General features: G+C 34.6%; 1 protein-coding gene across 4 annotated transcripts in view; it reads right to left on the bottom strand.

Moving 5' to 3' along the window:
* LOC114648040 (24-hydroxycholesterol 7-alpha-hydroxylase) overlaps positions 1–13,547 on the bottom strand; it is a 149,686-nt gene that overhangs the window by 55,034 nt on the left and 81,105 nt on the right. For 3 of the 4 annotated variants that reach the window (XM_028796831.2, XM_051925604.1, XM_051925603.1), the window contains exons 9-10: positions 13,287–13,382; positions 8,251–8,339 (exon numbers count right to left, since the gene is read on the bottom strand). In XM_028796831.2, coding sequence (XP_028652664.2) covers positions 8,251–8,339; positions 13,287–13,382 — 185 coding nt within the window. Of the gene's footprint in view, positions 1–7,073; positions 7,424–8,250; positions 8,340–13,286; positions 13,383–13,547 lie in introns of those variants that run through there. The other variant, XM_028796833.2, reaches the window with a different exon arrangement.

The following is a 13,547-nucleotide window of genomic DNA, read 5'->3' as shown; positions in this document are numbered from 1 at the left end:
CCCCAACACTGCGGATCCTCTTAAGCCCCAGTACTCCTTTATAAACAAATGTAATTCTTTCACCAGGATAGATTTACCTGATTTACATAAAATAATTTCTCAGCTGAGGCCCTCCACCTGTGTCCTTGACCCAATACCAACAAGTTTTTGCAAAGAAGTATCGGGCGTGCTAATTGATAGTATTCTTGACATAGTAAACTCGTCATTAGATACAGGGGTCTTCCCAGACTGTCTTAAGACTGCTGTAGTTAAACCCCTACTCAAGAAAAATAATTTTGACCCCCTCTGCTTTTGAAAATTTTAGACCCATTTCTAACCTGCCTTTCTTAAGTAAAATTTTAGAGTAGGCAGTCATTATGCAGTTAAATGACCACCTCAATAAATATGCTATTCTTGATAAGTTTCAGTCGGGTTTTAGAGCAAATCACAGCACAGAAAATGCACTAGTTAAAGTAGTAAATGACTTGCAGGTAAATGCAGACAGAGGCCATTTATCTGTTCTCATCCTCTTAGATCTGAGTGCCGCATTTGACACCATTGATCATAATATTCTTAGAAATCGCCTTAGTCAAGGTGGGCCTCTCTGGCAGTGTCTTAAATTGGTTTGAATCCTACCTGGCAGGTAGAAAATTGTTAGTTGTGGTAGTTACAACTCAAAGACACATGATATTCTATATGGTGTTCCACAAGGCTCTATCCTGGGTCCGCTGCTCTTTTCGATTTACATGCTTCTGTTAGGTCAGATTATCTTGGGGCATAACGTGAGTTACCACAGCTATGCTGATGACACGCAGCTGTATTTATCAATAGCGCCTGACGACCCCGACTCTGTTGTTTCACTAACACAATGTCTTACTTGTGTTTCTAAATGGATGAATAGTAATTTTCTCAAGCTAAATAAATAGAAACAGAAATTTTAGTGATTGGCAATAATGGATATAATGAGGTTATTAGAAATATACTTGATACATTAGGATTAAAAGTCAAGACGGAGGTAAAGCATTTAGGGGTAATTGTTGACTGTAACCTGAATTTTAAATCGCATATTAATTAGATCACTAGGGCAGCATTTTTTCACTTAAGAAATACAGCAAAAGTTAGACCTCTTATATCATCGAAAGATGCTGAGAAATTAGTTCACACTTTTGTTTTCAGTCGACTAGATTACTGTAACGCACTCCTCTCAGGACTACCCAAAAAATACATAAAAAATTATAAAAAAAACACCAAAGCAAAGGCAAGGTATTGAAAAGAAAAAAAACCCCAGAAGTGTAGAGAGAAAAATAAGAGCGGAAAAGGCACCAAATTGCCCTGTGCAGACTTGTCTATTTGTCTGTTGTTATAACGGCCAGCACACCTGATTAAACTTCAGCTTCACTTGAATTTTCACCTCCTAACTATTTATCTAAGCTTGGCCACTCTTCTTGTCAAAGAGCCACTACTCTTCTTGAATGAAAATTAATTTCTTGGAACAATGGCAAAGAGCAGTCATTAAAATGTACATAAAACAAAAACAAAAAATTTAAGAAGCTAAGTGCAATAGATGAAAAATCATTAAGCCTCTGAATCCCTCCCTCCCAACCTCACTGCCTAGGATGAAAAACTATTAATTATAACTTGTTATTTGCTATTCAGACTAACTGTAAAGATCAGGCTTTAGTGCAGAAAGTCAGGAAATGAATAGTCAAGATTATGCTAATATGGATCTTTGTGGAATTCATGTGTTTTGCCAATTGCTGGTGTTCCACATAGCTGTTAGTCCAAGGTTTTGAACCCAACAGACACTTTGTTGGTTTTTTCTGTTCTCCCTGTACTCCTGTGAGTTTTCTTCCATCACCCCATGGACATGCAAGTTAGGCTGACTGGCAACTCTTAAAACCTGCGCATGTGTGCATGATTGTGTCCAGTGATGTATATGATTCCTGTCCAGTGTTACCTGCTGCTTTGTAATTGATGCTACCAGGACAGAGTTCACACTAACCTAAAGCTGGGTGAGGTGAGTTTGAAAATAAATGAATCTACTGGTGGTTACTCATTCTAGCAGCCTTTTTTTTAGATTTTAAAAATTCTGTACTAATATACACTTTTCATAAATAAAAACTGAGCTACCCCATCCAATTAGATATCTTAAATCTTACATTGTGGGAAAAAAAGAATCAGTGAAACATATAAAGAAGATTTTATTTATATAATTATGTTCATGTCACTCTGAGGTATATTTTTTGAAAGTAGAATGTAGACAGACACATTTAGCAGCAATAGTGAAAGGCAAATCAGTGTGCAGGATTCATCTCCAAAGATAAAATTGCAAGCCCACACGATTAGTTCTTGGGAAGGAAGATTATGAGGTTCGTAATTGGAAAGGCACAATTCTGTAATGAGTTTTCATCACACCTGACATTTACTTTATCTGTGGAGATTCATTTGTCTGGTGTTTACTGTGAATGAATGCGCAGTCTGCTTTAATCTATCTTTATCTCTTGTGCTCTTTATCGCTATCAATGTGCTGTGCAAAGTACAAATATTTATATGTCTTAGATTAATCCAGCAAAAACACTACTTCAATGCATTTCATTTTTTTTTTGTTTAAGGAAATAGTATTCTTTAAAAAAAAAAAAATCAATAGGGAAAGGTTATGCTATGAAATCTCAACATTTAAACCTTTACTGCATGTTCACAGGCTCCAGATAGTTAATCTTGCATGATGTCAATGTTATTTAAATCATCAATGTCACTTTCCTGACAATAATTTTTTACTTTTAAATTGCTTTTCTGAAATCCTAAAAATGCAAGCCATGCGCAGTATATTACCCTGTATTATAAGACAACAGGCCCAAGACAGGAACTCGCACCAGCCTCTTCACAGGACACATACATCCACAGTCACACACATGTTACTATGTTTTCTATTAAAACAAATATTACCAAATTAATGTGTTTTCTGGGTAGAAGTTAGTGAGTCAAAAAATATGTTTATATTCATTCGCAACAGCTGTTTTTTTATTAGATTTTGTATATACAATATTAAATAAGGGCAGCATGGTAGTAGAGTGGAACCCAACATTCAAGAGTTTTAATCCCATGCCCAAAAACTGTACATGTGGAGGTTGTACGTTCTCCTCAAACCTTAACTGGTTTTCTTCCACTTAGTGTGGTTCTCCACCTATATCCCCAAAAAAGTTCTGGTGTGGTTAACTATTAAAACCAAATTATCCCATTTTGTGTGTGTGTGGATGTGAGTGTGAGTGGGCCCTTCAATGGACTGGTGTGCCTTCTGGGTTGTTTCCTGATTTCTACCAAGTGCACAATAGGATACCTGCCTGTGTTTAAATTATCAGTTACTTTACAAGGTCAGAGAGTCCCAGTAATACCTTGTGTTTTGCTCTCCTGTTACTAGGGATTTCCTCAGTAATTCTTTTAAACTGTATTTTATCATTTTCATCATGTTCCTATGAAATGTGTATAGCATCAATCTTTTTTCCTCTCTGTTTTACCTAATTTTACTACTATATCCCCTAGTACAACTATATCTACCATAAAATACTTCTCTAAACTGGTTGGAATGCCCAACTTGAAGGCAGATTCACTTGATAGTGTGAAAGCTAGACTCTGTAAATAAGATCCATTCTAAATTAAATCTGATACCTTAAGAAAAACAAAATTTTGGAGTGACAACACAGTAGTTGTCACAAGGTAAGAGAAGGCAGTAGTGAGGGACTTTTTGGACTAATTTAGCATTCAGATATCCATGTATTGCATTTGACGTGAATAGTAAAAGGAAAGTTTTCAAATGGCAATAAAGGGGGAATTGTGAGAGAAAGGACAAAACAGAGATACAGCCAGAGCTGCAGCTGAAACTTTCATTCCAGAAAAAAAAAACTGTTATCACTGAAGCTCTGAAAACATTTCTCCACTACCACCCAGTGTCACCTTGAAAGAGGCAAACGTGGTTATGTCCTCTTTTAATTAACTTGGACTGGGTTATGAAAGGTGATAAAAACAATATACTTTCCCTCCACTGTTTATACTGTTTTGACACTTTAAGGATATGTACAGTACCTATTTGAATAAACACTTTTGTATCTATAGTATTTCAAAGTGAAATTCATTGTATATATATTTGATATTAGTGTGTTTGTTTGTCTGCATTATGTTGACAGCAGTTATTTGGTGCGTTGAGCCCATGCCAGTTGGGCTAGATTACAGCCCCCAGGCACCCTATGAGGGAAAATGGGTTTAGCAGGGTGACGTTGACTTGTTCTGTGTTTACTTACATTAAATAAGTATAATACAGCTTGTTTTTAACTAAAGTATCTCTGTTCTTTAAAGTGATACAATGTCCAGAAATGAAAACCATTCCTAAATAATTAAAACCCAAAATGCCCTTTAGAAGTTCTCCTCAGTGCCGCCGCCTCCTCCTCCTCCTCCTCCTCCCAATACTTTGGCAACTGTCATTTGCAAATATTCTGTAAATATCTTCAATTATTGGCTCAGTCACTACTCCAAGTACTCATTTCACAGCTTTTAGGTTTAAGTGCAATTCAGCAATGGTTTCTATGTTATATTTTTATCTGTGACTCACAAGAGCTTTTTTGTTAAGTTAGAATGAAGCAACATTGTAATGTCAGAACTTCTTTAATGTACTTACTGTACTTTGTAAAATGTAAATCTTCTTTATTTTGTTACACAATTCACAGTAATGACTAACATGCTCAGTCATTATCACTGTGAATCTCACCAGGATCAGTGGAAAGAAAATGAAATTATCCAAAATGAAAATATTATTTATACAGTAATTATTTTCATAATGATAATATTATATGTATAGCTCACAGGCTCAGGACATTTTTCACAACCTATAATGGTTGACTTTGTACAGGGCTCAGATACACAAAGCAGTTCCATTCATACAGAAAATGTTTATGAATGACATGAGCATGTGCTTGAATCATTTGGCTGCACTGCTAAATCACGTGACATACAAGGGATAAAGGTAGGTCTTTGGATTAACAGAGAACACATACTCTCACATAGCCAAACTATTAGCAATATATATTGGAATGTCAGTAAAATTCATAATAAACTCCAGGAAGATGTTTAGAAAAGCAGCAGTGGCTTCCAGTAGAGTTTATTAAATCTGAGCACTCAATATCAGTTTATTAATCTCATTAAACAGTGTAGTTCCATTGCTGTAATGGGACTGGGAACTAGGCTGGCATGAGGTGAAGAACAAATGTTCTTTTGATCCTGCCGATGTACTGGTGCAGCAATATGCATCATTATTTCTCCAGAGAAAATAAATATTTCCAAGCAAACACACAAGATACTTTAAGAATTAGCTTTTTCAGCACATACATTTGGAAGTAGTAACTACAAACGATGTGGATCAAGAACTTGGAGTATATGTAAGCACACATTACCCCTTAAGTCATGCTATATACATCTACACCCACAGTGTCCTACAAGCCTCAAAGTGAACTATAATAGCATATTTTTTGCAATCTCTGCAAAATATAATTGTGCTATTCTGAAAATGTTTCTATTTTCCTACAGGGCAGCCTAGATGACAGACAGACAGACAGATACCCATGATGCGCTGGGTAACATACAGTGATCATTTCCCCTTACATTCACAATTTGTTTTCTCAAAAACTCCAATTTTCTTTGATAGTCGTGAGACACATTGGCAGGTAAATGTGAAACAATGAATTTTTCTGTTGTGATTGTCCCTGTGACTTTTTGTGTGTTTTAAATGGCTGATATCCCACGATCAGCTGGTTCTTGCCTTTTGACAATTCTGTCATAAATAAGGATAAACAGATTTGTAAAATGCATAGAGGACTGGACATTTTGTTGCTAAACTGTACAACAGCTAAGGGCAGTCAGGTGTATGGGAGGCAATGGTGATGAATTGACATTTTATTAGGCCAAAAAAATGAAAGTAACTATGCTTAAATTAAAATAAAAATTTTATGGAAAGTAAAATGATGTTACAGAGAACAGCACTGCTAACCCACAGCTCCAGAAACTTGTTTTTGTTTCATTGTGTGGAGTTCTCACATTTTCCATGCCCACCTGAATTTTTTCCTCACACATCATAAAGATGTTCAAGTTGGACCAATTAAAAGATGGATCAAAATGTGTGTGAATATGGGTGATGAATGAATTTCCCCTGCAATGGATTTATGCTTCATTTAAAAGCTGGTTCAAACCTTGCAACCATCCCCCCATGACACTACACTGGCAAAGCTATTTCAAAAAATGAATGAATGGATATTTTAACAAGCCTCTTTCAAGCACATATAGTAAGTAAGTAAGGGTGATTGGCTGCAGTCCCTATTTAACTAGTGAACCTGTGATCTGTCCCATACTACAAAAATCATTCCTACTCCACCATACACTCATTGCCTATGACCTTTAACCAGTAGTATACTCTTGCGTTTCATCAGATGATTAATTTGCATTCTATTAAATTGCCTTTTTATTCACGCTTCCTTCTGTTATACACTGCAATCACCACAAAAACAAAAGCCCAATTAATACAACAATAGTTTGTTTCATAAATACACAGGAAAACACAGTCCTTCACAATACTCCCAATTAAAATAATTAAACCTATTCAACAGTGATTATTCAAATATGTTCTTAGTACTGCATTAACAGTGTGAGACACAGTACTTATATATCAACCAGTATGATAAGAACGTTTGCATCTTTATTTTGCAAATTAATTGACAAATTTTATGTTATAGCATGGATCCGTGTGATCAAAAGAACACAAAATTAGCATACATAAAAAACAGTCTTTTTTTCAGAAGAATTTTGCAGTTTTTTATTTCTTCAGAATATGGCTCAAAGGATCCTATTACATCCATTCTTAAACTGTACAATTGCCATTCAATAAATCTGTTAACATCTAAAACAAAAGACCAATGTTTTCTTGAAGTAACACTACCATTACAAGTCCTATGTACTGTAGACAAGATTTTTTTTTTTATCACATATCCTTAATTTTGTTTAAGATTAGGTTAATTTGAAACAGAGGCAGTAAAAAACATGCACATTAAAAACAAAAACATGTTTTTCCTGGCTAAGTTAACATAATTTCCTTTTGCAGTGTCTGTCTTTTTTCATGAACATAAATGAGGGCTCGATTCATTTTTATGCAATCACAAGTAACACTGACCACTCAAATCATGTACCACATCGGTAGCTAACTGGAATAAACGTGTGGATCTGCATCCCTGATTCAGTTATGCCACTACTAGTATAAGCTCTGGCACCATATGATCTATTAATACCTGCTACTTTAATGACTGAGATTGGGTCATTAAATTAGCTAGTGGATTTCCAAATGCTTTTAGCACGTAGGCAGTCATTCAGGAGTTAATTCAGTTGAGCATATCATCCATTAAAATGATGCCTGGGAAAGCACAAGAGGTAGCATTAGAAAAATACAAGAGAATACAATAACCTTACTTCATAATACAGTTATGAGAGGACGTGCTGTCCCATATAGGAGTTTTTAGAGTATAGATAGAAAGTGTTTAAATAAGACACAACTTTATAGGCCAAATTAGCTCATTTTATGAAAGTGTGAATGTTTTTAGTCTACTTGTTCAACAACAGTCTTGTGTTTTGATGTTTCCTACAGGAAAATGAATAAACTCTGGGTTCCCCAAATACCTCTGTTTTCTTTTATGCTACAGGATAAATTAGTTAATAAGGCGCAGGAAATAACAATGGATAAATAGAAGGTTAATGCATAGATCTGTCCACCATAAATAAAGGCACATTAATGCTACAGATAAACACTATATGACAATTTTAGGCACAATTCAGTCTGTGGCTGTAGCTTATTTATTCTTTTTTCCTTATTCATCTACTACCCACTTTCATCAACTATTCTCTGCCCCACACCGTTGATATATCTTATTCTTATAAACAGTAATCATTTCAAAATTATTATGTCTTTTGATATAATATTGGCTTCATTTGTAAATGTATTTTTTTTATCCTAAAGATATAGTTAATATACAATATACAGATCAACACACACTTATATCTCCCTCTTAATTTTATATATGTAAAACCTTATTAAAAATGACTTATATGTCTGGTATATTTTAAATTGTTTCTAGGTCAAACTACATGTTTTCTGACAAGGATAAATAAGGTCAGTTTCCCAAAGCTAAGACCTAAATCAAGATCACTTTTAGTTAAATAAGTGAACACAGCTGGCTCTCTAACCTTCCTGGGCATTGGTATCTGCCTCCGCCAAATGCCACGAAGCCTTCAAGGAAGACATTCTTTTCTAAATCCGAATGTTTCCAGCGTTCCTGTGGGAAGAAAAAAAATTCTCACTAAGCATGCAAAGAAGAAATTAACTTTATGATAACGGTATCTCAAAACACACACACAGAACCTCTCTAAAACCAGACGGTTGAAATTCAACACAGAATGTTTTCACAATGGTATTACTAATTTAAAAAAATCTTAACAAGCACAATAATAAGACTTTTTGACACAGACATAAACTCATGCTGTGTTTGAGGTTCCAGTGTTTATTTTCATTTAAATTATAAAATTATAATTGTAGAGTAAATAGCTGTAAATGAGTTGTACGGTTTCTGTTTCTCAAGTAGTATAGGGAGAGTGCAGGGGAGAGGGTTGTCTGACCTTTGTCTTATTTGTGAATTATTACAGAGCTGGAATGACAGCAGCTGTAAAAGGGCTAGGATTAGCATAATACGCACCACTTTAAAGGCTATATCAAACGCACCACTTTAAAGGCTATATCAAACGCACCCTAAACAATCATAACCTGATAGTTTAATCAAATTTAACACTAAAAGAAATTCAAACTGAAGCATGAGTGGCACATGTGTAAAATAGAAAGTACCAAAAATAAAAAAAATGTAAAAGCACACATTTTCAATTTAACATATTGTATACTTAACAATTATAGCATGCTATTGAAATAACAAGGAACAAATATAAACAATAAGTAAATGACGTGTCAAGCTCCATGAATGTGTCTAATCTCACAGAGCTTCTTTATGACAATTCTTATTTTTAATTTACACTGACTGGATGGATGGATGGATGGATGGATGGATGGATGGATGGATGGATGGATGGATGGATGGATGGAAGAGTCTTCCTGCATTATGAACACCTTTTCTTATCATATTCTTTTCTTCTTCAGTTCAACAAAGTAACTGAACATTTTTGTTTCAAAAAAATCTATAAAGTTTAAGTATGGCTATTATCATACTAGGAGCATGAGACATTATAACCTGAATAATCCAAATAATGACTGCAGTCCTTTCATTGTTTGTTTTTGATCAGTTGCAGAGGCTAGAGCATGTCCTTGCATCATTGGGCAGAAGGAAAATTTAATACTCAACTACACTAACTCAATTAGAGTCACCAGTCCATGCATTGTTTAAGATATGGCATGAAACCAGAGTGCTCTGAAAATTTCCTACACAGACAATAGAAGAATTTTTAAAACTGTACAGCAAAGATGTAAGACTCAGATCTTGGAGGGCCAGACTGGTTTCATGAGCAGTACCAATGATAAGAGGAACAAAGCATGGGCAGGGTACAGCCCAAAGTACCCTGGGGATGCCCTCGCCTCCCTACAACAATAAGAAAGTAGGGGAACCTGGCCAAACCACAGTGAGGGGAAACCTGATTTACGATGGCCCTTCACATGATTAACTATAGGAAGAGTATTTGGGTGGCAAAGGGATGAAGGAGAGGCAGTGAGTAAGAGATGTGAAGAAGACTTAAAAATATATATAAATGGAAAAAAAGGATTTAGTTGATACAGAGAGAACAAACCAAATGAAAAAAAGATGTACACTTTACATTGACATATGTACATTTAAATGTACATATGACATTATGCACCAGAGTCAGTCATTTATAGTCTCTTCTCAGACAGACAGACAGAAGGCCAGATGAAGTCAGTACTACACTTATATTTTCTCACCCCAGGTGCATTTTTTAATTAATTTTCAATCTTTCGAAGACACAACAGTTTAAATAGAATGGAAACATGACAATTCAGAGTGTCCAGTGTATTTATTAATGTGACAATAGAACAAAAAAAAAAACAAATAACAAACAGAAAGCAACTAATATAATAATGATCATTTGTGCATTAAAACCCACCTGATGAAGTACTTGTCTCCTTTACCCAGGAAACTAAATTGCTAAGTTTTCTTCCTCCGTGTCCTTGTCATCATCTTCCACTTCATCATGTGTTAGGCATATGCCAGCTTGGCTGCAATGCTGTGCAGCATAGCAATGCAACAATAACAACACATAAGTGTTTAAGTGAAAATGATATGTGTAGTTGTTCAAGGTGCATCTTCCAAAAATCCTAGAGTGTGCACCACAATGCTGCACTTAGTGCACTGTGCGCTGTGATACCGCCCTTCATCTATGGTTTGGGGATTCAGCACTGGGACTAGCGTATCTACCGTCACCCAAAGAAAGACAGAATTAAGGGATTACTGAACATAACTGAAAGGGAATGTGTCAAAACAGTAATAGCAATTGTAATCGTGACTTAGTTTATGTTCTACTTTAGTTAAGAAGGATTTTAGGAAACGTTTATAAAGAACATCTTAAGAGGACATAAACATAGTACCTTGCATTAGCAACGCTTTTGGGGAAGTTTTCTTTGACATAATTTTTGTTTTATTCTTAAATAATTAAGTGACATGCATATGAGATTGGAAAAAAATTAAGCTGCTGTGGATTTCTAGCAATTGAATTTGTGTTATAGTCCCTGCTAACCAGAACAAGGATTTCTGGAAAGAATACTCCTTTAATATGCTAACCACATTATAGTATCTCTCCTCATATAAACTCACTACCCAGATTCATGTGAGTAAATGAGTAAAAACTCCTTATTTACGTTTTCATTGTTTTTACTAGAGATTTTAAGATGGTGTATATTTAAATAAAATCTGAACACCCAAACAATTCATAAGTTCACAGCACCTTCAGAGGCTATGAAGCTTAAGTATGAGTTTTTTTTTGTTTTTTTTTTTAAGAATTTCTTTGTGATATTAAAGAGAATTTTTGACTCTTACACAAGCTGTGCCTTTTCTGATTTTTGAACAATTAGAGTTTACGTAATGCTTCACAGTCACAATTTTTTATGGGTTTGCGTAAGAATCTATTTAAACAAGAGTGACAGCCATGCAACACCAGAGTCGGTTTTTGCTATAACCTTATCTTAATATTTTGTTAACACTGCAGTGGAAAGCTTCTTTCTAATGCAAAAGAGTTCATTACATAGAGCTAGTAAATGGTAAATTTTACATTACCCATTTTCTTAGGTTATCGGTCTAGTAATCGTTAATCTTGCTGCAATGTTAAAAAAGTTTATTTTAAATGACCTTACAATTAAAAATACTTAAGAAATTAAAATGTAAACTATGCCAACAGCAAAAGCATGTGTATGTTTAAATAGAAAAAAGTAATAGAAATATACAGCTTCATACTTTGAAGAGAAGAGCCATGTTTATGTTGTGATGACAACAGCCATTCATGCTGAAATCTAAGAATGCCGACTCCTCATAATCATATTACACAATATGTGAGCTAGCAAACAGAAATAATTTTGTAGTTATATCAACTGGCACACATATAGAATGAATTCTTATAATAAACACTGTGGTTCAGGAAGTAAATTTTAATGGGTTTTAATTTAAACTTTGGCAAAACAGAATCTCCTACATCATAGAACTGTTCTAACTTAACAAGTACTTGCAAAAAATGAATTTGACTAGGGAGCATTCTAACACTAGTTACTAATTGTGTACATGAAATATCTCATGAAAAAACAGGCTTTGAAAATCTGAGTTAAATTTAACTGTTGATGTACAATGGTATTGATCCATGTTGAGATTTTTACAAACTGAAAAGCAGTATACATCCTATACTGATAAATGTGCTCTGAGAGTATGTTTAATATATAATACATAATAAGTGTCATGATTTCAGTAATGGATGTCGTGATTTGTTTTGTTTGCACTTTTTCCCTCTTTTATGCTGTTTGTTACAATCTCACTGGAGAATTCCCCAATTCATTTTAATTCTTTTAGTTACTGCTATTGTTATTTTTGTAGTTTATGATTTTTACCATTATTTGTCATGGAAGCTATAATGCTGTTGACAGTAATGAAGCTTGTTGCAAACCACAACAACCAATAGCAGCATGCAATTACCAGTGACCAAACTTTTGGATAACAGGGAGATTTTTAACTAACAGGGTGTTAACAGTCTCACTCCTGCCTATATTTTGGAGTGTCTCTCACTCTATGTTCCAACTCACAATCTGAGATCTTCCAACACTGGAAGAACTCTGCCAATGTACTAGCTACAGTATACAGTATATCTGTGTTATCTAAGTTTGCATTGACTGATTTGCTTTGGTTATTTATTCATTTTTATGCTTACCAACCTTCAGCTTGTTTTTTTTTTTCCTGCATCTATTTCTTTGACATTCTGTATAGCACATTGAGCTACATCCTGTGTATGAAAATATGCTATAGAAGCAAATGTTGCTGTGATTAGGCAAATGTCTTTTTTTCAAAGTGTTTGGGTGTAAATAAACATTTTGTCATCCATATGTAATTTGGTCAAAGGGGAAGAACGAACATATTTAGAAGCTGCTTGTTTACTTGTACCACTAATTCTGGCTTCCATGACATCTACAAGTCACATGCATATGGTGGCCATACTGGCATATGAGTACAATATATACAGAAGTACATACATGCTACGCCCTTAACAAATCCTTGAGTACTATGTCTAAGAAAAGATACAGTAGACATGTTTCTACTCTATAGCATGTCATCTGTCAAAAAATGTTAGTCTCAACAAATTGTACATATAAAGTACAGTAAGTCAACACTAAGGAAATAAATTCAGATAAGTAAAATTGTTTTACTGGACTTTTGTTATAGTATACTAACATCTTGCATACTTGCATCTTGTTAAGGGTTCTTAGCATCTTACGTGTAAAAGACATCAGTTAATGTTGAATTTAGCTATGACCGTGGATTATAATACTTGCTTAGTACTCTCTATACCTGTATATGTACAGTATGAGCTAATTATAAAGCCAACCATAAACCATTAATTTTAGTATTTCATCAAAAGCAAGGAACTTTTAATGGTCAAAGTGGAGACCTATGCGAGTGAACTTAAAGGGGTATGGTAAATACAGGATTTCTCAAGAATTAGACAAACTAACTTACAGGTATAAATTTTTCTGGGTCTGGAAAAAGTTTTGGATTCCTGTGAGCCCAAAATGGTGATAGCATCAGTAGGTCTCCAGGAGGGATAATGTAATTCTGAAAGAAGTAAAAAATTACTATTATAGATTACCTTTGATAGAGCATTGTCTTAAACACAGCAAAAGTAAAACCTTGTTACCAGTTACAAAAACATGGAGTTCTGAAATAAACTTTGAAGAGAAAAATAAAATATGTCATCACAAGTTATTGTATTAGTATGTG

Source organism: Erpetoichthys calabaricus, chromosome 3 (assembly GCF_900747795.2).
Source record: "Erpetoichthys calabaricus chromosome 3, fErpCal1.3, whole genome shotgun sequence".
Lineage (NCBI taxonomy): Eukaryota > Metazoa > Chordata > Cladistia > Polypteriformes > Polypteridae > Erpetoichthys > Erpetoichthys calabaricus.
Note: the sequence above shows the minus strand (reverse complement) of the source record. Positions and strands in the feature narration are given on the sequence as shown.